Source organism: Podarcis bocagei, assembly GCF_964188305.1.
Source record: "Podarcis bocagei genome assembly, chromosome: 16".
NCBI lineage: Eukaryota > Metazoa > Chordata > Lepidosauria > Squamata > Lacertidae > Podarcis > Podarcis bocagei.
This window is the reverse complement of record NC_138142.1, coordinates 9,829,312-9,853,011: the sequence shown is the minus strand read 5'-3', so window position 1 is coordinate 9,853,011 and position 23,700 is coordinate 9,829,312. Positions and strand designations below refer to the sequence as shown.

Sequence of the window (23,700 nt, the reverse complement as noted above, 5' to 3'; positions counted from 1 at the left end):
AGATTTAAAAGGTGATTGGGATGCATCCGGCCCCTGGGCCTTAGGTTGATCTAAGACATTCCTAGTGCAAAGCAGGTGCGCTACTGCCGAGTTACAGCCCTTTACCTTCAACATTTCTCTTTCCCGCCCTGCCCTTGATGCAGGTTTGCAGCACAAACTCATTCACAGCAAGCTTGAAAACAGTTTCTAAAAATACTCGATTCCACCCTCATCAGGGTCAATCTCACTAGGTCTTCTGAGCACTGCTGGCCCCATTAGCACTACTCAATAATACATAGCTACAAACTAACTGGGACACGGTAGATTTCCAAAGCTTTTGAAACACCATTCAAGATCATGATGAAGACTTGTTACAGTGGATCCTCGTGTTACGTACAGTGGTACCTCGGGTTAAGTACTTAATTTGTTCCGGAGGTCCGTTCTTAACCTGAAACTGTTCTTAACCTGAAGACCACTTTAGCTAATGGGGCCTCCTGCTGCTGTCACGCCACCGGAGCACGATTTCTGTTCTCATCCTGAAGCAAAGTTCTTAACCCGAGGTACTATTTCTGGGTTAGCGGAGTCTGTAACCTGAAGCGTATGTAACCCGAGGTACCACTGTACATCCTCCTTGAGAACGCTTTGGGTTATGAGCTCTGCTAACCCGGAAGTAGATGCCCCTTGTTATGATCTTTGCCCTGGGATGCAAGTGGAAGACGAGCAGCAGCAGCAGCGGGAGGCGCCATTAGCGAAAGCGCGCCTCATGTTGAAGCCAAAACCGGCGGTACCACTGTAATAGGAAACAAGACACAGGTGGGCTGGGTCTTGTATCTCATCCCCTTAACACAACTTTAACATGCCCCAGCGAAGTGGGAGAACGCCTGTTTCTCATGTAGAAGGTCCCAGATTCCATCTGCCGCCATCCCTAAGCAGGGCTGGGAGATTGAGGAAAGCAAAAAGCCGGTTAAAAAGATCTGAAATATTTTTTTTGAAGCTAGGATTTATTTTATTCTGGGCTTGTCTTATTTGATGTTTTAATGTGCTGTAAACAGCTTTGAGAATTGTTCTTTAAAATGTAAAGTGGTATAGATATTATTATTATTATTATTATTATTATTATTATTATTATTATTATTATTATTTCTTTCCATTGGGGGGAACAGAAACCTAGACATTCCATTGTGGTGACCATAACCTTGGTTTAAGGTGCCATTTAGCTGTTAGCTGAGTTTCTAACACTGGCAACCAGCTATCCTAGAGTCGCTTGCTTAAAATCTCTGATGTCAAGGGACTGTTTGGATGCTCAGGGCTCATCCACACTGTGCCTCTCTCATGCCTAGAAAGCAGGCATAGGCAAACTCGGCCCTCCAGATGTTTTGGGACTACAACTCCCATAATCCCTAGCTAACAGGTCTAGTGGTCAGGGATGATGGGAGTTGTAGTCCCAAAACATATGGAGGGCCGAGTTTGCCAATGCCTGCCCTAGTGGTTCCCCCCTTGCCCAGCATCTTTCCCAAGGAAACCCCACCATTGAAGCTCTAAACGGGAGCAAATTTCAATCTGGAGAAAACCAGAATTGTCATTTGCTCTGATTGAGCACTAAAGAGCAGTTTTCCCCTGGGTAGAGCAGCAGACCAGAGGAAGCGTGGACAAGCCCTCAAGCTGCCGAAGGTAATGGCCATGGAATGTTGACAAACAGAACTGCAACTGTGAGGAAAGGGAAAGATCAGCTTAAAACGAGAGAGCCACTTTGCAAATGTCCTCAAGGACAAAAAAGGGATGAATACTTCTGATGGGAAAGAAAGCAAGAAACTGTAGAAAGGGTCTTGTAAGTTAATGAACTGAGGTAGACATGGAAGTTACAGAATTTACAGTGTAGAAGCAGGCAGGTCATTAGGGAAAGTTCCTTTGAGATCATAGAATCATAGAATCATAGAGTTGGAAGAGACCACAAGGGCCATCGAGTCCAACCCCCTGCCAAGCAGGAAACACCATCAGAGCACAGATCTTGCGATAGCATTGCTCTCTGGTTTCAAGATTATTTCAATCTCTGGCTGCGGTAAAGTTGTTGCTGTCATTTGTGGTGAGTGGACAGCTAGTTCATGCCATCCTGGTTTCAACACTATTTAGATTTTGTAAACTCTCACGAAATTCAAACATAGCTTCCTGCTATGAAATCATTCACTCCTCTCAGGTAGCAACATGTGCCACTCGAGATGCTGTTGGACAACAAACTCCCATCAGCCCCAACCACCATGGCCATGGACAAGGGATGATGATGATGATGGGAATTGCAGTTTGGCAACATCTGACAAGGGTTCCCCATCCCTGCTCTAAGAAATCCTTTAAAAGGAGTGCTCACTCACATGCACAGATTGTGCTCAGAGTATTGCAGCCTTGCAAATAAGCCCACAAAAGTTACTAGCCTGATAGTGAACCATATCCGTTCAACAATAGCCCGCTCTGCTTTTTACACTGGGTACACTCACCCACATGTTAATTCCTTATTGCCTATGGCTACCAAGCCTGTGCTTAAATACAAGTTTGGATTAATAATGCCTTTGACATGTAAGGGCACTTTATCGCTGCAAATCAGGTGAATGCATTTGCATAAAAGCTTGCCAATTATTAAATTGTATTTACTGCACATAATATGGACACCTGGGCAGCACAGGGTTAACAGGAGTGGGCAAAGCACATGACCCCCCCTTCTCCCTCCGCCCACAAGTCAAGCTGCAGGTCTAGTTCTGCAATTTTTACAAAGCTGTGTGGACAGGTGGAATGGGGAGGGGCACACCCTGTGCATGGAAAAGTTGCTGGGTTTTGACCCTCGCTTCTTTAGATAGGGCTGGGAAAGACTCCCACCCCTGAGAGCATGAACTGCTTCTTTACAGGCCAGGATTGGGCAACATGTACCCATTCGGAAGGGACACGGGTGGCGCTGTGGGTTAAACCACAGAGCCTAGGGCTTGCCGATCAAAAGGTCAGCGGTTTGAATCCCCGCGACGGGGTGAGCTCCCGTTGCTCGGTTCCTTCTCCTGCACACCTAGCAGTTTGAAAGCACGTCAAAGTGCAAGTAGATAAATAGGTACCGCTTCGGCAGGAAGGTAAACGGTGTTTCCGTGCGCTGCTCTGGTTTGCCAGAAGCGGCTTAGTCATGCTGGCGACATGACCCGAAAGCTGTATGCCGGCTCCCTCGGCCAATAAAGCGAGATGAGCGCCACAACCCCAGAGTCGGTCACGACTGGACCTAATGGTCAGGGGTCCCTTTACCTTTACCCATTCAGAAGCTGTTGGACTCCCATCATCCCTGGGCATTGGCCATTCTGGCTGGGCTAGACTACAGAGGCCTATAGCTTCTCCATCTTTGGCAGATGATAAAGAGCTAGATGGACCAATGGCCTGAGTCTGACTTGCATAAGACAGAGAGAAACTACAGCACAGTGGAAGAACGCATACAAAACTTTTGTTGTTGTTGATGTTCCCGGGAATGGAAGAGGAAGCAACTTCTTGCGGCACAGAACAGCAACATTTCAACAGAATAGCAGACTGGGTATTGCATCTTCCGATGTTCTATTACCAAATTAAATCTAGTATTATGTCAGTTCATGGCTTGTTTAAAAAATAAAAAATACGAACAAATAAAAAACTCCCCGTTTAGAAATTAAATGCAAGGCAAGTAGTGGCTGTGTAGTGGTCTACAGCATAGGTCCTCAACGAGTGGCCATTCCAGGTGGGTTGCAGCCAAGTTATTGCCACCATATGGCTCTCTAGCTAAGGCTTACTGAACCAAAGGAGCAGCATATGCCATTACTGGGCTGAGAAGCATTCTTCCGATGAGACACTCCTTTTGTCTATTTCCATGAGCGCTGCAACTTGGCAGGGAAAAGGCACGAGCCCTTTTCAATAGGATACATATTTCTAATTAATCATATGCCCCTCTTTCCTATAGCTAGGCTTGCAGGGAGGGGGCTCTCTCTGGAGCAGGGGCATTCTGTTCACTTTTGAGTCTATGTCTATCGTTTTCCAGGCTTCTCCTTAAATGGAATTTTGCAGAGGGGACTGGCATGCGGAAATTTCAGCTGCGGTGGGTTAGTTAAGATTAGCTTGGTTGCCCACCAGGGCAGCAATGAGGGTCCTGGGATTATCAATGGCAGTGAGAGCGCTTGGAGGGAGCAGAAATTCCACATCACGATCACCTCACTTCTTTTAACCTGAAACAGGTCTGGGTCAACTCACGGGTCTCTCTCCCCATGACGCAAGCTGGAAGTCAGTGGTGGGTCTTGGGCCTGGACCAGTTGGAGACTGGTCTACAAGCATGGGAGGTTAAGAAGCACACCCCTGAACCTATGGAGATAACTGCTGACTGATATGAGGTAGATCTGAAAGGCTGACTTCCTAATGGACAACAGCAACAGCAAAACTACTTTCCCCACTTAAGCTGGGGAAGAAAGCTAACTGGGTTAGCTTGGCTGGTGTGTAAAAGGACTGCAAGCTCAGCTCAATTCGGACACTGAAAACAAATTCCAAGGATCAGAATGTGCTGAGATGTACCCCAGTCTAATTCTATTGGTTAAGGTCATAAACACAACAAGCCTGAAGGCTTGCCCACACCAGTCTACAGTCACTGTGGTTTCATCAACCATTTCCTTTGTGTGGTGGGGGGCAGGGAGAGTTACAGAGAGATTCCCAATGAAGCCAGAAACAGAAAGATTTGGAGGGGGAGGGAGGGAAGAAACAACAAAACAGGTAGCAGCATCAACCCTCCAAAAGAAGCTATGATGTTTACAGCTTCCAGGGTGGCAGCTGTGTTGTATCTGCTGCACCGCAGAAAAGGCAAAATATTTTAAGGTGGTATCTGCTTATCCAGTTGGGAGGTGGGAGAGTTTAGGCGACAATCAATCTTAAAAGATTGGGAGCGGGGGAGTCGCACCAAATTGTACTTAAAAGGATCTCCAGTTAACAGCAAAGTGTATGCAACAGCTTTCAAAGGCAAAACAATAAGACCTGCAAGGGGTTCTCTTTTGCATTTGAACAAAGAAAAAGGTAAACAAGGAGCTTGCCGCTTAAAAAAACCAAACAGCTTTCTGAACCAGCTGAATTACTACCATCCCGGCATCTCTGTGGGAGAACAAGATTTGGGGGCACTGAATGTCAGGGATCATGGGAGCTGTGGACTGACAACATCTGCCCCGACACACAGTGTCCATCCCTGGCCTACGGTTTACAACTGGTTCACTTTCGATTTAAGTACCAGGGCTGACACTGCTGCAGGTACCATGCACATACAAGCAGACACAAACAAACAAACCCACAAACTAGCCTGAATTTCAGTCGTGCGAGGGCGCTCAGAACATCTCCAATTTATATACTGCCTCTTAAAATACCAAGGCTCTGTACAATAACACAATTCAAGACAAAAGAATCCCAAATATGATAAACCCCAATCTAATAAAAAAAGAACGTATCACAAATATAGCAGCCTTGAATCACTCCACTGGTATCTGAGGCCAAGGGAAAGCTTGAGTACATAGATATGCTTTTAAAAGCTGATGGAAGGTCACCCTGGCAGATGCCTAGCTCAGGCCACAGACCGGGGGCCACCACGGAAAGGGCCCTTCAAACTGCCATAAGATGAACCTCTGCAGACCACAGCATAACAGGTTTATTTATCATTTTCTCCGTAAGAGCTCTGTGTATCAGAGACAGATTTAATGCTGCAATTCAAACCTCACCAAATATAATGCAACTTACTTTCAAGTTCAACGTGCATGGGACGGCAGCTTTATGTTTAAAAATCACAACGCAGCAACAAAACAATAAAAGCACAAGGGTCATACGAAATGTGAGGCGAGTAGGCCCACTGAGATTAATAGACTTGACTACCTAAGTTATTTTGCAATACTATGCATTTCGAAAGCGGTGCTCTAGAGCAGTGTTTCCCAACCGGTGTTCCGCGGCACACTAGTGTGCCGTGAGACACCGGCTGGTGTGCCGTGGGAGGGAGGCGGGCGAGAGGCGGCGGCGAGAGGCGGCAGGGAGGATCCGCGTCGAGCCGGGGCGGCTCCGCGGTGGTCGTGCCGAGCGGCGGGGCAGCGCGCGCAAAAGGGAGGAGCGCGAGACAGCGGAGGAGGAGGAGGCCGGCATGTCCGGGCAGCAGCAGCAACAGCAGCAGCAGCAACTCCCGGCGACGGCTCCTCCTCCGCCCGCTATCGCAGCCGCCGCCGCCTCAGCTGCCGCCGCCGCCTCAGCTGCCCTCGCTCTGCTGCCTCCTCCCACCCCGGCAAGGGGGAGGGAAAAAACTTTCATTTTTGTGCGTCCCTCCCGGCGTGACGCTGCGCGCTGACGTCACGGGGGCGGGGCTTTAATGGTGGTGTGCCGCGAGATTTTTTTCTGGTAAGCAGGTGTGCCGTTGCCCAAAAACGTTTGGGAAACACTGCTCTAGAGAAGACTACATCACAGGAAACTATAAGAGAAATCGAAAGGGATACAGTAATTCCATCAGCTTCCTGAGATATAGTTCCCGGAATTCCAAACAACAAGGAAGCCAAGAACCATTAAAGTGATTTACGTTTTGAAACATAGGCACACCCAGGCAGATGCTTTATGATGCAGAATGGAGACCCAGTGACACATTTAGCACCCTGGCAGATCTGGCTTCAGGAAAGGAATTAGGATTCCCTCAAACTGGTTTGTCCTCGCTGGGCAATGGCTGCAAGGCAGTCTTGGCCAAGAGGCAACCCACAAAAGCCATTTGATAGCTCACCAGCAGCAGCTCTTGAAAGACCCCAGTAGGAAGCAACAGCAGAAAGGTCCCATTCAGATGCTAAAACACAACTGATGCAGGCTTTGTGTGGTTTGTGGGAGTGCTCACATGTTGTGTGTGTGTGTGTGTGTGTGTGTGTGTGTGTGTGTGTGTGTCAGGATCAAGGCAGGGGTGGGTGTGGGTGTGTACACAGCACACTTAATCCTGTTCTGGATTATTATGGAATTCAAACACTTGTTAATTTTTTTAGACTCTGCACCCTTCAGGGTAGTCCCTTTCACTTTAATTCTGTACAGAGCCATGCACATTGATCGTGCTATATAAACGTTGAAAATAATGTTTTTTAAAGCCTTTGTGAAGTTTCACCACAATATCAAAAATATTACTCTTAATATTTATTACTTGCTTTACTTATTTTTTAAAAAAATGGCTCGAAGCAACTCACAAACCGAAACACTGAAACCAACTACAATAAACACAACCCATAAAAGCCTTTTTTAAAAAATAAACAAACAAGCAAATGCATTTCTACAAATAAAAGGCAGGTCTGGCAGCTCTTGCCCAGCCAAAACAGGTCACAAAGACCCTTCAAAATCCTGTTCATAAATATGAAAGCAAAATTCATGGGTTCTAAATCTTTCTCTTTCTGGTTTTGTTGACCAGGCAGCCCTGCAAATAGAGCAGAGATGGGGAACTACTTGCTCAAGGGTCCAACATGGCCTTTCCAAGCCTTCTGCCTCACCTCTGTGGCTTTCTCCAAGGCCTCACCTGCTCCCAAGACCACCCTACCCATGGTCACTCACGTGTTCTGGCTTAGCTGGGACATATACTGGAATTCTGATAATGCCTTTTGTTTGACTGCATGTAGAATGAAGAGACCTCTGGCTTTTCCATTACTGAAATACAGCCAGGTGTGCAAAGGCGAGAGCTGTATCCATCCTTTCACCTACTTTTTGCCTCTGGCCCTGGTAAGTTTGTCCATAAGGCCCTTCGCCCCTCCCCAAAAGGTTTTGCACCCCTGAAATAAAGGACTGTCCTCTATAAAGTATGATACACAGCAAAGCTATACTTTGGAACTCCCTGCCTAGTGAAATCAAACAGGCACCTTCACGGTATTCTTCTCAGCACCTGCTAAGAACATTTTTGTTCGGACGTGACTCTGAAGACATGTGGAATGTCAACGTGTATTTTAGTCTGGCTTTTAGCTTTCTGTTGATTTTAATTATTATTTTTTGAACTAAAAATGGTGGATTTAAACTGTTTTTGACTGATAATTTTCTTGCTCTGCTCTTTTTGCAAGCCAGCTTTGAGGTTTTGTTGCAATCAAGCAGCCTGTAAAACTTGTGAAACAAACAAACAAACAAATACTTATTGCATTCTGAAGTAATATTCGTTACCACGTTAAGCTGGTGTGCTGTAAGACCAGAGTCTTGAATTACATAACAACACCTGCTACGTGAAAGGCCCTCCGAAACTGTGGCTTCCAAGGAATCCAAGCCCAAGTGCCACCAAGACCCATCCCAAAATGAAAACCGAGAATCTCATGATGTTGCAGATCCATGCACCTTGTGATTTGACATTCATGCACACAGATGCACACAGAGAAATATGACCGCCACCTCATCTAGTAAAACAACATAGTTGGTGTGGAAAGATACTAGCTAAGCAGGACTCAGTGGGGTAAGATACAGAAACTGCTGTCCACCTCCAAGGTCCTTGAACCAAGTCTACAGGCTTGGGCTTAGTTCCTGCCGACAAAAGCATGAGCTCCAGAGTTCGCATGATGGAATGCTCCTTCATGCCAGTTAAGATACAGGATATCCCCGAAACTAGAGAACTAACATGACAGGGAGAAAAATAAGCTGGGCTGGAACCATCCCTGAGAAGCATTTTCTACATGCTGGGATTAACTGTTGGTGCGAAAGAACCAACGTGTCCGTTCCTACCAGAGACACATGTTTATTAACTCAGGAAGATGCTTTGGGTTGTATTCAATGATAGCTCTACTCACAGAGTAGGCCCACTGAAATCATCAAACATGACTAACTGTAGTTCATCAATTTCAGTGGTTCTGGTCTGAGTAAAATTTAACTGAACACCACCCAATGGGGCTCAATTAAGATTCAGATTAAATGCTGGAGGCACTGAGGAGCTAGTCAGGTTCTCCCCTGGAGGCAGATTTTGGCAGCATCCCACATCAGGTGTAGATAACTCACAAATAGCCAAACTGATGCATCACACAAGGTACTGTTTCTGGAAAACACCCTGAGTGGATGGGGCAACACAGTCAGATGGGTGGGGTATAAGGAATAAATTATCATCATCATCTCCAGGTAGGGCTGAGAGAGACTTCACCTGAAACCCTAGAGCAGGCTTCCTCAACCTCGGCTCTCCTACGAGGCCTAGGACCCTCGTACCTGCAGGACCACCTCTCCTGGTATGCCCCACGGAGAGCCTCAAGGTCCATAAATAGCAACACCCTAGTGGTCCCGGGCCATAAGGAAGTTAGATTGGCTTCAACCAGAGCCAGGGCCTTTTCAACTCTGGCCCCGGCCTGGTGGAACGCTCTGTCTCATGAGACCAGGGCCCTGCGGGATCTGATTTCTTTCCGCAGGGCCTGTAAGACAGAGTTGTTCTGCCTGGCCTTTGGCTTGGAGCCAATTTGATTCCCTCCCCCTCTTTCTTTTTCCTTTCTCCTCCTGTGATGAGGCTGCATTTTAATATTTTAATGTTTCAATATTTTAATTGTTGTATTTTAATCTTGTTTTTAAGTTGTATTCATTCAACTTGTTTTTATTATTGCTTTTCAGCCATCCTGAGCCCGGCCTTGGCTGGGGAGAGCGGGGTATGAATAAAAATTATTATTATTATTATTATTACAACTCCCATGATCCCTAGCTAGCAGGACCAGTGGTCAGGGATGGGAATTGTAGTCCCAAAACAGCTGGAGGGCTGAAGTTGAGGAAGCCTGCCCTAGAGAGCTGCTGCCAGTCAGTGTTGACGATACTGAGCTGGATGGACCCTTGTATAAATCATATTCCTATGTTCCCACCTATTCCATCTGCCTAATCCACATGGGTGCATCTATCAAAATGGAATGAATAATACAGTGGTACCTCGGGTTACATAGGCTTCAGATTACATACACTTCAGGTTACAGACTCCGCTAAGCCAGAAATATTACCTCGGGTTAAGAACTTTGCTTCAGGATGAGAACAGAAATCGTGCTCCGGCAGCGTGGCAGCAGTGGGAGGCCCCATTAGTTAAAGTGGTGCTTCAGGTTAAGAACAGTTTCAGGTTAAGAACGGACCTCCGGAACGAATTAAGTACTTAACCTGAGGTACCACTGTAATAATAATAATAAACGGGGTCTTACTACAAAGTGTAAATTCTGGACTGCAGCTGGGTGACCGAGGTTTCCTTAACACTAAGCAGAAAGAAAAGTAGCTCATGTGCAGATTTTTACACACAAGAGCTGGCCTCTGGGATTTGCATGCATAGCATGGTGTTTTGCCACACCAAGGTAACAAAAGCAAGGGTGTTGACCCAATGACTTTCGCAAGGTTTTCGAGGGAACAAAATCAGAATATTTATCCTTTGATTCTGCAAGAGAAAAGGCCTTGCTGCATTTCCTTAGGGCAACTGGAGGGCGGGAGGGGAGGAGAGAGAATTAAAGACTGGGGGTGGGGTGGGGAAAACATGCTGCTTTGTGCAAAACCGATCTGCTTCCTGATTATTTGACCTGAGATAACCCCACCCCCAGCAACATCCAGCCCCTATTTTTGAGACTGCAGAGGTACACTGGGAAAAAGAGTCCTTGCACCGGAGAAACCCAGAACCGAAAGGAAACAGAAGCCGAGAACTAGAGACTACGGCTCCCAGAAAGCATTGCACGCAGCCTGCGCCAAACACACAGGCAGGAATTTGGTTGCACTGATGATGCAAAGCCCTGACTCAACCAATCCCAGAGCGCAGGAGGAATGTCAACAAACAAGGAGGTCTGGAGGCCACATGACACCAGACATCAACAAAGCTCAGATAAGCAACAAGGAGAACCAGGGTTCAGAGCTGGAACTCCTCCTCCTGTGGCTATAAAAGCAACCGAAGGCTGTTCGTACCCAAACAACAAGAGGACTCCAAGGTGGAAATTGACACAGTGATCCAGTTCAAAACAGAATTTCTGGGCACACACCTTGGTCTGCCACAACTTAGTGGTGCCATTGTCATGTAAACAGATAAAACAAAATCTGCTTTAAAAATCAAAGGGAGATTTCATGATGGGGGGGTAGGAAAGGAGGGCTAACTAATTTCAGCAGTAAAGTGACAAATGTCCCTACAGATTTTGTAGAGTGAGCTAGTTCTCAGTCTGGGGAGCATCACAAGAGGAAAAGTTAAACCCCAAAGACAGAAAAGAATCCGGCATATGAGTATTTGCATAGCACATCACAGACTGACAGCAACACGGCCAAATGGATCAAAAGTGAGATTCAGCCAAGCCTTCCTAACTTTTGTCTGCATATACTGTACATTCAAAATACAATCCAACTGTGTAGCAGAACATGCCAAAGGGAGCAAAAGCAAAACAGCCAGCCTAACAAGATGACTTTAGGTTAAGCACATCTACTGGACACACACTCCATTTCAATGTCCATATTTTGAAGATGAAGAACCCTCCTTCATTTCAAGGTACCGCCCCACTGATGAGATCCTGGCCTACAGTTAAAGCTTTCTGCCCTGCAGTTAAGCCTGTGTGCACCCTTGCTTATATTGGGTTATATATAGTTTTTACAAAGTGTACAGACTTTTCTCCCGTCACTCTCCAAAACCTCCAATAATCCACAGCTCTCAGCAAAGTTTTAAAGTATCACACCTTAACCCCTCCCCCTCCCTACAACATCCTTCCAAGATAGAAGTAAACTAATACCTGGAAGTCATACAAGGCAACGATATTTTCATGCTTCAGTTCCTAGAAGGAAAGAGAGAGGAGATGGTGGTATAAGCATTTATAAAATCGCAAACAGTCGCCTTAAATCGAAATGTCAATAGCAGCAAAAACATTCCCCCCCCTTACCTTGAGTATTTTGATTTCCTTTCCCAAGAGAGTCTGGGATTTTGCCAAGTTTTTCTTGTTGATGCACTTTATTGCTACCTCCACTTCAGGTTTCTGAAAGGTAATAATAATAATAATAATACAGATGCAGAATGTAAGTTGGAAGTGGCGAAGCTCGCATTTTATTTTCACATGCTCAGAAACACACATGCGCGTCTCTCTAATGAGCCCATATGCTTTAAGCCACAAGAGAGGTGTTCAGAAAACCCTGTTTCACTATCCCAAACCATATAGAGCACATGCCGAGGCTTGCCCTTTATTGAATTTGCATTTGTCCGGCACCAGGAAGAGGGGAAAGAGATATTCATTTCAAATGGCTCTTTACGCTGCCATTATCCTCTTAATTTAAGCAATACAAATATTTGGATTGTAGAAGTTTATCCCCAGCTTTACGGATGATGTGAAAAAACGTGCCCACCAATGGACTCTGTGTTTCTTTCGTTTAATCATTAAGTGATGTAGGAGACATATTTAACAATGCCAAGGACACTTTGGAGACATGGGCTAATCTTTAGGGATAAGGAAGCCAGACAGCAACCATGCTACAGAAGTCAGTCCAGCTTCCCAAGAACTTTCGGCCTGGTAAAGAAAGCCGACAAGGTTACCGGTTGGAGAGCCTTCCCTTCTCTGCCACCCTGTTTGGATTCCAGCCTGAATGCAGTTATTCTGTCGCCTATGGACTACCAGGCTAGTGTGCCTTAAATACAAAGCTGCAGAGCCACATAGCCGAGTATTTATAGTTCCTCCAGTACTGCAATGTGTTTGTTAGCTTGTGGCCGCTTTAGATAGGCAGGGTTGCCAAGCCGATAAGGCCTGTTTTCATTTTGCCTATCCAAAGTCTCGGATTTCTTCTTGGCATGTTGAGAATAAATTGCATCGAAGCTAAAGCTGATCAACTCCCTGCGAAAGTTAACTTGCAGCATAGTAGCAATAGATCCAAATTGTTATAATAATAAAATAACAACAGCAACAGCTTGGGAGTTTCTAAGCTCCTTTTCTTGGAAGTGCATCCCTTGAAGTCAAGTGAGTCTGTCTTCTGAGTTGACTAGTTTAGAACTGGTCTCATCCTGACCCGATTTGCATGGCCAAGAGTCCTGTTTATTACAACAGAGTGTTGCCTGGACCCACAGGACGAGCAAGCAAAGTGATCCAGTTTAGCTGTGTGTTTATTTAGGCTCTTCCAAAAGTAGATACGTGTATTGCCTAAGAGAGCAGTAGGGAAGGTGTGTGTGGCATACATATTACAAAAAGGAACAAACTAGTTTTAATATAAAACCCCCGAGAGGGCTGTGTGTGTGTGTGTGTGTGTGTGTGTGTGTGTGTGTTAAACTGCTACTTATCTCCCAAGTACAGATGAGTAGAGCCACTAAAAAAAAGTTTGGAAAGAAGAATAAACATTGTATTTACCTCTTTGTGCCTCCCTTTGAAAACGACGGCGAAAGCTCCATGCCCGATCAAATCCTTCCTGCTGAACTCAAATTTCCCAACCGTCTCCATGCCTTTCCACGTTTGGGCCTCAAGTGTGAATGGCGAGAAGGAGCTTGGTAGCAACAGCAACAATATATGTATAGTTGAAAAGGGGGTGGGGGTGGGAAGGCGAGTCGAAGGCCTCCCCCAAACCCTCTTTGTTAAAGCAGGGGTGGGACCCTAAGCACACACAATAAAAATAATAATAAAGTTTTGAAAGACACCGAAGCCCTCTCTTTCAAGGACAATCAAGAGGAACTAGAAACTTGAAAAAGCAAAACTTCTCTCCTGTCCAGCTCTCGGCAGTTAAATTTCTGGCTTTGGACTCCCACCTCTTCTTCGGCCATCGGCTGTCTTTTTCTGTAAAAAGGCCGGGATTTAGTCATTGTTACGAAGGGACGGGAGGGGAGGGAGTTCGAGTCCCGGCTACCAAACTTTCCCCATTTTTATTGCAGCCAGGAAAGTGGGGTGGGGGAGAGAGAATTAAAACCAATATTTAAAACACGTATATAATGTGCGGATAGAATAGGTATCAAGTCTCCAAAATAAAGACCTTGTGAATGAGCCCCAGCACTAGAAAGAGCTCGTCCCGTTGGGCCGCCCGGCTACGAAGACCGACCCATCTCCGGCCATCCGGAGCTCAAAAACGCAAGCTGATGCAAGACGCGTAAATCCACACCAAAAAACACACCAGTCTCTCCAACCTTGACGTCCAATCCACCTTAAAAAGAAAGACCCAGCAAAAAGACCACCATCCACCTTAAGAACAAGTCCACCTTAAGAGTTGTTGTTGTGTTTTTTCACCCCCTCTCTGCCCCCCCTTCCTCTTCCAACCAGTTTTTTGTTTCTACAAACAGCTGCCCAGATGCGCGCCGGGGATGCCCTTCCTTCCTTCTTTCTTCTTCTTCTGGGATTCTTGCGGAGGGGGGGAATCCCTTTTTTGTTGTCTCTCGCAGGAGAAGGAGGAGAATTAAGTGTGGGGGGGGGGGTCCAAGCAGAGGCTCCCTTCTGGCTTGGCTGGCGGAGGAGAGGATCCGCGGAGCAGCCGCTGCTGTTTCCAGCTTCAGACAAAAGACCTGCGAGGCTCAGGGCGCAGGAGAGCTCAGCTCTGCCTCTCCGCCTTATTTATTTATTTCCCTGGGAGCGCAGGCGCCGTTGCGACCGGAGAGAGAGAGAGAGACTAAATAAATGGAGGCAGCAGCAGCAGCCACCTAAAGGCAAAAAGGAGGGATAAGCCGGGCGGCTTTTAAAGGCACAGCAAAGATCTCGTGAGTCACGCAGAGCGAAGCGCGCAGGCACACGCGCGCGCGCAAGTGGTTGCAGTTGGGCATTCTGCAACGAGTCAGGGATCGCTCAGCTTCGAGCATCACCTGAGACACCACATGCTGGAGCTGGAAGAGGGAGGGTGTCCCAAGTCCCTCCCCCCCTCCCCAGCCCAAGGAGATTGTTGTTTTAACCCACGCTTTGTGTGGCGATGAGAAAACGATCGGTGGTATTCCCTGCCTCTTGAAGTTCGCAAGGTTAGCAGGAAAGGAAGAGGGGCGGGGCTTGCAGAAGAAATGGATGGCCGGTGGCAATTTAGGCGCATGGGTTTCGATGGGTCTACCCCTGAGGTGAAAGAGGAAAGCACAAAATATGGTCCAAACTCAACATCAAAAAAACTAAGATCATGGCCACTGGTCCCATCACCTCCTGGCAAATAGAAGGGGAAGAAATGGAGGCAGAGAGATTTTACTTGGGCTCCATGATCACTGCAGATGGTGACAGCAGTCACTAAATTAAAAAGACGCCTGCTTCTTGGGAGAAAAGCAATGACAAACCTAGACAGCATCTTAAAAAGCAGAGACATCACCTTGCCAGCAAAGGTCCGTATAGTTAAAGCCATGATTTTCCCAGTAGTGATGTATAGAAGTGAGAGCTGAAGGCTGATTGCTGAAGAATTGATGCTTTTGAATTATGGTGCTGGAGGAGACTCTTGAGAGTCCCATGGACTGCAAGAAGATCAAACCTATCCATTCTTAAGGAAATCAGCCCTGAGTGCTCACTGGAAGGACAGATCCTGAAGCTGAGGCTCCAATACTTTGGCCACCTCATGAGAAGAGAAGACTCCCTGGAAAAGACCCTGATGCTGGGAAAGATGGAGGGCACAAGGAGAAGGGGACAACAGAGGACGAGATGGTTGGGCAGTGTTCTCGAAGCTACTAACATGAGATTGAGCAAACTGTGGGAGGCAGTGGAGGACAGGAGTGCCTGGTGTGCTCTGGCCCATGGGGTCACGAAGAGTCGGACACGACTAAACGACTAAACAACAACAACCCTTGAGTAGAACGTGATTGACTATAACCCCATTATAGGAGACAGCTCCTAGAGGCAGAGGACCCTTTGCCCCCCACATAAAATATTTGAGGGGGCCAGTCCCCCCAAAGTTGATGGGCTTCGCCATTCAAATGATATTGTGATTGATGATGTTGGCCTGTGATGTGGTTTAATTTATTAACAAAAAGAGCTGCATGTAGCTTCCAGGAAATAAAGATGCTGAAAGCAGTGTGTGAGAAGGGGAGAAAAGTGAATCCCTGCGAAGAGAAGCAGTCTGCAACTGAATGCGACGGGGGCAAGACCACACATTGGAGAAGGACAGGCTGCCAGCACTCAGGGAGTTGGAGGTGCATGCGAGCGTGCAAGGAAGAGCAGCGGAAGACTGCTGGATCAGTGCCTGCGGGGGTGCCAGGAAAAAGGGAACCAAAGCTTCTGCTGAATGTGTGGTGGGAGAGGAAAGTGTGCCGGTGTGCCTGGGAGCATGCTGGCACTTTCCCTAATGGGAGGGAGCACCCAGGAGCATAGCAAGTCTTTTGTGCCTGCAGAGCTGGCTGAAATAAAAACCGCCAGTGATTTTGCCCCAAGATGGCCTTGTGGGGTGGAGAATGGCCCCAGTGCTGGGTGCAGCCACCTCCTCCCGGGATCGGAAGGGGGCAAGAGTCCTGGGGAGAGTTACCTGCCTTGGTTGGGCCCAGTGCTGGATTTACGTATAAGCTAAACAAGCTATAGCTTAGGGCCCCTCTCTTTTGGGGGGTCCCCCAAAAAATGTAAAGGAAAAGAAAACACTGTGTGTACATTTCCAAAAAAATAAGATAAAAAACAAATAAAACCTACATACAGCAACAGTTTTTGAATTATGGTGCTGGAGGAGACTCTTGAGAGGCCCATGGACTGCAAGAAGATCAAACCTATCCATTCTGAAGGGAATCAGCCCTGAGTGCTCACTGGAAGGACAGATCCTGAAGCTGAGGCTCCAGTACTTTGGCCACCTCATGAGAAGAGAAGACTCCCTGGAAAAGACCCTGATGTTGGGAAAGATGGAGGGCACAAGGAGAAGGGGAAGACAGAGGATGAGATGGTTGGACAGTGTTCTCGAAGCTACCAGCATGAGTTTGACCAAACTGTGGGAGGCCGTGGAAGACAGGAGTGCCTGACGTGCTCTAATCCATGAGGTCACGAAGAGTCGGACACGACTAAACAGCAACAACAGCACAGTGTTTTGTGTTGTGTATGGATCTATGGGGTCCATAAATTACCATATAGCATATATTCAACACAAAAAACAGTGAGAATTTGTTGTTGACAAAGGACAGCTGGACATATAAAAAGGTAAAGGTACCCCTGCCCGTACGGGCCAGTCTTGACAGACTCTAGGGTTGTGCGCTCATCTCACTCTATAGGCCGGGAGCCAGTGCTGTCCGCAGACACTTCCGGGTCACGTGGCCAGCGTGCCAAAGCCGCATCTGGCGAGCCAGCGCAGCACACGGAACGCCGTTTACCTTCCCGCTAGTAAGCGGTCCCTATTTATCTACTTGCACCCAGGGGTGCTTTCGAACTGCTAGGTTGGCAGGCGCTGGGACCGAACGACGGGAGCGCACCCTGCTGCGGGGATTCGAACCGCCGACCATGCGATCGGCAAGTCCTAGGTGCTGAGGTTTTACCCACAGCGCCACCCATGTCCCTAGCTGGACATATAAAGGGCCACATTACCTACAGTAGCTTAGGGCCTCATCAAACCTAAACCTGGTTGGGCCCCCTGAAGGGTTCAGAGAAGTTGGGAGTAGGCAGAGAGAGAAATTTCTGGCCTCCAAGGACAGGGGTGGGGGGTGGTCTGGATCAATCTGTTTGGAAGAAGTTTCCCTCCAACAGGGACTGGGCGCAGCCTGCTTCTTAATTTGCTTCCACTGTGAACAGTGTGAAGATCCAATGAAAGAGGATTTCTGTGTTAAACTACTTAAACAAAAAACTCTGTGGAAACCCCAAGCCAATGGACCACTCAGGCAGCTGCCTGGAGGAGTGGGTGAGGGGTTTGGTCTATGGGGGCTCTTTGCTTTTCCTGCAAGTTAGCAGTGGTATTGTAATGCTGCTAAATTGTACTTTTTACATGTTTCTCGTGGTCAGAACTGGTTAATTATTAATATTTTATTAAAATTGCTCAGATAATCATTGTGTGCAAAAGTTGTCTTTGAAATGTAGATGTGTCTGGAGTGTGTGCCCAGAAGGAAGGAAGAGGCTGGAAGATCCCTAAGGAAATAGATAGAAATAGTAAAAGGAATCAGCACCATGCTGGGTTGGGAGAAATGTGTAGTTGTGCTTTACGAAATGTCTTTATTAACATTCTGCTATTTTTCTATAGGAGAAGTATTTTTGTTAATAGTACATCCGGAAGCAGATGTGTCTTTCAAAAAGCGAGGCTATCAGTTTGTGAGGTGGGGCAGATTCCCCCAAACTCTTAAATGTAGTAAATGTTAGAATTTAGCTAATATTTGGAGTATTAAGGAAAGGTGCCAGATACTGAAATTAGCAGTGTAAAAATACAGACTATACTGGTTTTCCGTGTTCAGGAAATCAGCCGATACAGGTGACATTAAGAAACAAAGAGAGCAGAGTTCTGGGCCATTAAGGGCGATTGACAAGGCAAATACTATCCTTCCCCTGGGAGGTTGCAGGGGGTATGATGTCACCACAGGAAAAAGTGTCATTTTCAGAAGGTTTTTGGCAAGACTAAAAAGAAAGGTGAGGCAGAACTGCATGCAGGCTGAATGGGAGAGGCTATACCCAGAGCATGGCTGGCTTCTGCTCTTGAGGTGAAATATTCTGCACTCCCCCTATCAAGGCTCAGGTGTGGTACCTTGGGTTAAGAACTTAATTCGTTCGGGAGGTCTATACTTAACCTGAAACTGTTCTTAACCTGAAGCACCACTTTAGCTAATGGAGCCTCCAGCCGCCGCCGTGCAGTTTCTGTTCTCGTCCTGAAGCAAAGTTAATAACCTGAGGTACTATTTCTGGGTTAGTGGAGTCAGTAACCTGTAACTCGAGGTACCACTGTATATGTAAATAAAACCATGCATCTTAAAGACACTACAGTCTCTGCTGCACTGCAAATCCTGGTTTAGTGTCAAGACCCTTTGGAATCTTGCAAAGATTGGTGTAGCTTGTAACAATATGTTTGAAATTATGTACCGTATTTTTCGCCCCATAAGACGCACTTTTTCCCCTCCAAAAATGAAGGGGAAATCGGGGTGCGTCTTATGGGGCGAATGCCTGCAAGCCTCGCGCGCCCGGCAGGAGGTCCGACCGGGTGCGCGAGGCTTGGGGCGGCAGCCTGTCGCCCGAAGCACGGGGAGCCCTCTGGAGGGCTCCCCCTGCTTCGGGCGAGTGTCTGCAAGCCTCGCGCACCCGGCAGGAGGTCCCACCGGGTGCGCGAGGCTTGGGGCGGCAGCGGACTGCTTGCGCGCACCGAGAAGCTTGGGGCCAGCTGAGCTCAGCCCGCCCCAAGCTTCTAGGTGCGCGCAAGCAGTCCGCTGCCGCCCCAAGCCTCGCGCACCCGGTGGGACCTCCTGCCGGGTGCGGGAGGCTTGGGGCGGCAGCGGACTGCTTGCCGGCACGCAGAAGCTTGGGGCGCGCTGACCTCAGCTTGCCCCAAGCTTCTGGATTAGCGCAGCGCACCTGGGGGGAAATAAATTTTTTTCCCTTTATTTCCCCCCCTAAAATCTAGGTGCGTCTTATGGGCCGGTGCGTCTTATGGGGCGAAAAATACGGTATTTTATTTTATTTATTGCTGAAGCTGTTATAAGAATGTTAAGGTCTTAGATATGTAATAGATGTTCATAAATGTACCAAGCAAACACGTACATAAATATATAAACCACATGTCTGAAACCCCACAGAAAAAAGTCCTGAACAAATTGACCTCAAATATTTCTCTGCAAGGTCAAAGTGGGAAACCTCCCCATTGTCTCTTTCCTCACAAATCCTGTCTTAAGGGCACATTTAAGATATGAATAGGGTGTGAGCCTGTGATCTGGCTCAGGGACTAAGTATTTATCATTACAAAAGACTGGCCAGGCTCCCCAGGCAATCCAATCAAGTGACCATTAAACAGGTAACCTGCCTGACAGGAGATAAACAACGCACTCAGATTTCTGTTGTGTGGTGTATGTATGATGTTTCTGGGGGTGGTCTTGAACTCCAGGGTGGGTGTCAGGGCTGCCTCAGGTCTCAGCTCACAAAAGACCAACGCCAAGCTCTTCTTATATACAAGGATGTTTATTGCAGTTCATTATTGGTTCCACAACCGAGGCGCGCAGCCCCGCGTCTCTTAGCCTAGACGTTTTAAGTCCCCTCTGAATCGGTCCCGCCCCTACACCAGCTTAAGAGGCTTGTGCTAGTCCACCTTTTCCTGTCTTTCCTTTTCCGCAGGGTCTTTCTGCCCCCCTGGGTCCCTTCTCTCCTGCTCTCTCCTGAAGCGGATTCCTCAGATGCCTGTTCCCCCCTCCTTCGTGCTTTGGGGCCAGGCTCCTCCTCCAGGCTCTCTCCATTTCCGCGCGCCTCCACATTTGAACTTGGCGCGCGTTCGCTACCCCTGACCTTCCTCTTGACACTTACACTACTCCCTGTACTACTCTCCGCCTCTTCCGGCAGGACGTTCTGCCCCGATCTCCTTCCCCTGTCTCCTTCCTGCTCCGCTCCGTGTGTCACACTGGGAACCCCACTCTCTTCACTTCGTTCCTGCTGGGAAGCCGGCCCCGATCTCCCACGCCCACTCGGGGTTTCCCTGCTGCTTCCCTGCCCCTGGCATGTCCCCCCTGTGAACCCCCTTGGCCTGACTAGGGGCGCCCCCTTCTGGGAATCCTCCGATTCACTTGAGAGACTCATGGAAGACCTCAAGTCATTGTCCTCCTCTTCCTCACAGTCCTGGGATTCTTCCCCATCGCTCTCCGTCTCCTCCCTCACCTGTGCCTCTGTCCCTGAACCCCTGACAGTGGGAAATTTAAAATGTCTAAACAAGCTATAGTTTAGGGCCCCACTCTCATGCCCCCCCCAAAAAAAGTTAAAGGGGAAAAAACCTGAATGTACATTTCCTAAATATAAGATAAAAAACAAATAAAATAAAACCTACATACAGCAACAGTGTTCTGTGTTGTGTAGGCTCCTATGATGTAAAGTAATGGGCCCTGCCTGCTAGCCTGCTCCCTAAAATATCACTGGTTTGTTCGTTTCTATATACAGTGGTACCTTGGTTCTCAAACTTAATCCGTTCTGGATTTCAGTTCAACAATTACTTTGAAAAAATACATATTTTGTTATGTGCAAATGGCTTTAGATACCTATTAGGTCCATAAATTACCATATAGCATATATTCAACACAAAAAAACAGTGACAATTTGTTGTTGACAAAGGACAGCTGGACATATAAAGGGCCCCATTACTTTCAGTAGCTTAGGGCCTCATCAAACTTAAATCCAGCCCTGCAAGTGTAGAGCCACTTGGACTGATGCTTTCTAGATATGAGACAACCAGAAGTGTCCCTAAGAGCACAGGACTTATTGTGTCTTGCAAAAAAAGAACAGGAAACAATAGGAATGAATGGCCATACTGGAAGGATCAATGGGGACTCCAGAGGTTCGCTATTGGGACCTGTGCTTTTTAACTTGTTTGCAAGCGAGCTGAACTTAGGGGTGAGCAGGCCAGATTTGCCAGTGACACCCAACTGTTCGAGGTGGGAAGAACAAAAGAGGGATTGCAAGGAACTCCGAAAGCAGCTCTCCAAACTGGATGAGTGGGCGTTTAAAGGGGCAAATGTGATTTAGTGCAAGCAAGTGTACAAGGATGCACGTTGGGGCAAAAATAAAATGAAAAATAATCCTAAAGGGGTTTGAACTGGTAGTGACTGGCCAGCAAAGAGATCTTGTAGTGGCGGATATAAATAAATAAATAAACCTTTATTGTCACTACACCACCTGTGTGCAGTAAAACTAAATGAGGCCCCCCCCCATTCACTCAGTCTTGTTCGCACTCTGTGTGCTTGTCAGGAGTCAATTACACCACTTTTTTCCCCATTCAGCAGCCCAACAGCCCACGGATAAAAACTGTTCTTTAACCTGTTGGTGCTGCTGACTATACTTCTGTATCTCCTGCCCGAAGGTAGGAGATTAAAGAAGTGCTGGCCAGGGGGTGAGTCGTCCCTAAGAATTTTCCTCACTCTCCTGAGGAGGCAGCAGTTTCCCGTGATGTCATCTAGCGAACTCCGAGGACAGCCCATGACGTCATGTGCTGTATTCGCCACCCTCCGTAGGGACTCCCTGTCCGTGGTTGTCATGATGAAAATGTCAAGCATACCTGCAGCAACTGTGGGGTGTGTGTGGAAATGTGGGGTTCCATTTGGGGGGTTGTTAGGAAAAGGGATTGAAAATAAAAATTATGAAAATCTGTGGTTTGACTGCTCTTAGAATACTGTACAGTGGTACCTCGGGTTAAGAACTTAATTTGTTCTGGAGGTCCGTTCTTAACCTGAAACTGTTCTTAACTTGAGGCACCACTTTAGCTAATGGGGCCTCCTGCTGCCGCTGCACCGCTGAAGCATGATTTCTGTTCTCATCCTGAAGCAAAGTTCTTAACCTGAGGTACTATTTCTGGGTTAGCGGAGTCTGTAACCTGAAGCATCTGTAACCCGAGGTACCACTGTATATAATTCCAGTTGCCCCCAACACAAAAAGGCTACTGCAGAGCTGGGGAAAGATGCAGAAAAGAGCTACCCAAGTGATCAAGGGCAGGGGCACTTTACCTATAGAGGCTAGTGGCGTGGGGCGCCAGGGCGCCAAGTTCTGGAGGACGCCAGGAAAGAGGCAGAGGCTGGACGTGACGCCTCCCGGCATCAGCTCACCACCCTTGCCCGCCTCCACCATGCTATGCCGAAACAACGCCGCGCCTGGAGCCTCCGTCTGCCATGGCCACCGTGGCACAAAGCGGCCAGCTGAGGCGGGAGGTGCCACGTCCAGCCTCTGCCTCTTCCCCGCTAGAGGAGCTGCCCTCCAGCCGCTGCCTGCCTCCTTCAGCCCCACTGGCAGCACCATCCTCCCTAAAAATCTCTGGGAAATGGGTGGTGGGCGCTGGAGGGAGCTTTGCACCATGGCGCCAGATATGCTTAAGATCAAGGGCAACTCCTCTGTGAGAAAATGTTAGAATTCTTTGGATTCTGATAGTTCTTGTTTTTTTAGTTTGTGCAGTAAAGGTAAAGGGACCCCTGACCATTAGGTCCAGTCGTGGCCGACTCTGGGGTTGCGGCGCTCATCTTGCTTTACTGGCTGAGGGAGCCGGCATACAGCTTCCGGGTCATGTGGCCAGCATGACTAAGCTGCTTCTGGTGAACCAGAGCAGTGCACAGAAACGCCGTTTACCTTCCTGCCGGAGTGGTACCTATTTATCTACTTGCACTTTGATGTGCTTTCGAATTGCTAGGTTGGCAGGAGCAGGGACCGAGCAACGGGAGATCACCCTGTCGCGGGGATTCGAACCGCCGACCTTCTGATCGGCAAGTCTTAGGCTCTGTGGTTTAACCCACAGCACCACCCGCGTCCCTTTTGTGCAGTAGGGGGAGGCAAATAAGGAATATTCTTGAAAAAGCATGCATGGTGTGGAGTGGAGAATTGGGATAGAGGCTCATCTTCTCTCTTTCACAAGACACCTGGGGATATCCAATGAAGCTGAATGATGAAAGATTCAGGTGTGGGGAGTATACACCAGTACAGGAAAACCAGTATCAAGAGGGAACTGTTGTATGCATGCCTCCCAGTCTGGTGTAATGGTTAAGAGTGTCGGACTATGACCTGGGAGGCCGGCGTTCGAATCTCCACTCAGCCACAAAGCTCACTAGGTGACCAGCTGCCGCCTCTTCCTCCAAATCTACTTCGCAGGGTTCTTGTGAGGATAAAACCGGGAGTGGAGAACCATGTACACGCCACCTTGAGCAAGAAATTAATAAAAAAAATAACAAAATGGTGTGTTTCCCAGAGACATCTAGATGGCTACATATGTGGGATGGGGGGGGGGGAAGGTTGG

The 23,700-nt window shown here is 47.7% G+C and overlaps 2 protein-coding genes across 2 annotated transcripts in view; both read right to left on the bottom strand.

Moving 5' to 3' along the window:
• ULK1 (unc-51 like autophagy activating kinase 1) overlaps positions 1-14,599 on the bottom strand; it is a 109,547-nt gene extending 94,948 nt beyond the window's left edge. The window contains exons 1-3 of the mRNA XM_081174747.1: positions 13,263-14,599; positions 11,817-11,909; positions 11,670-11,711 (exon numbers count right to left, since the gene is read on the bottom strand). Coding sequence (XP_081030873.1) covers positions 11,670-11,711; positions 11,817-11,909; positions 13,263-13,352 — 225 coding nt within the window. The 5' untranslated portion in view covers positions 13,353-14,599. The remainder of the gene's footprint in view (positions 1-11,669; positions 11,712-11,816; positions 11,910-13,262) is intronic.
• MMP17 (matrix metallopeptidase 17) overlaps positions 1-23,700 on the bottom strand; it is a 273,972-nt gene that overhangs the window by 59,131 nt on the left and 191,141 nt on the right. The window lies entirely within an intron of this gene.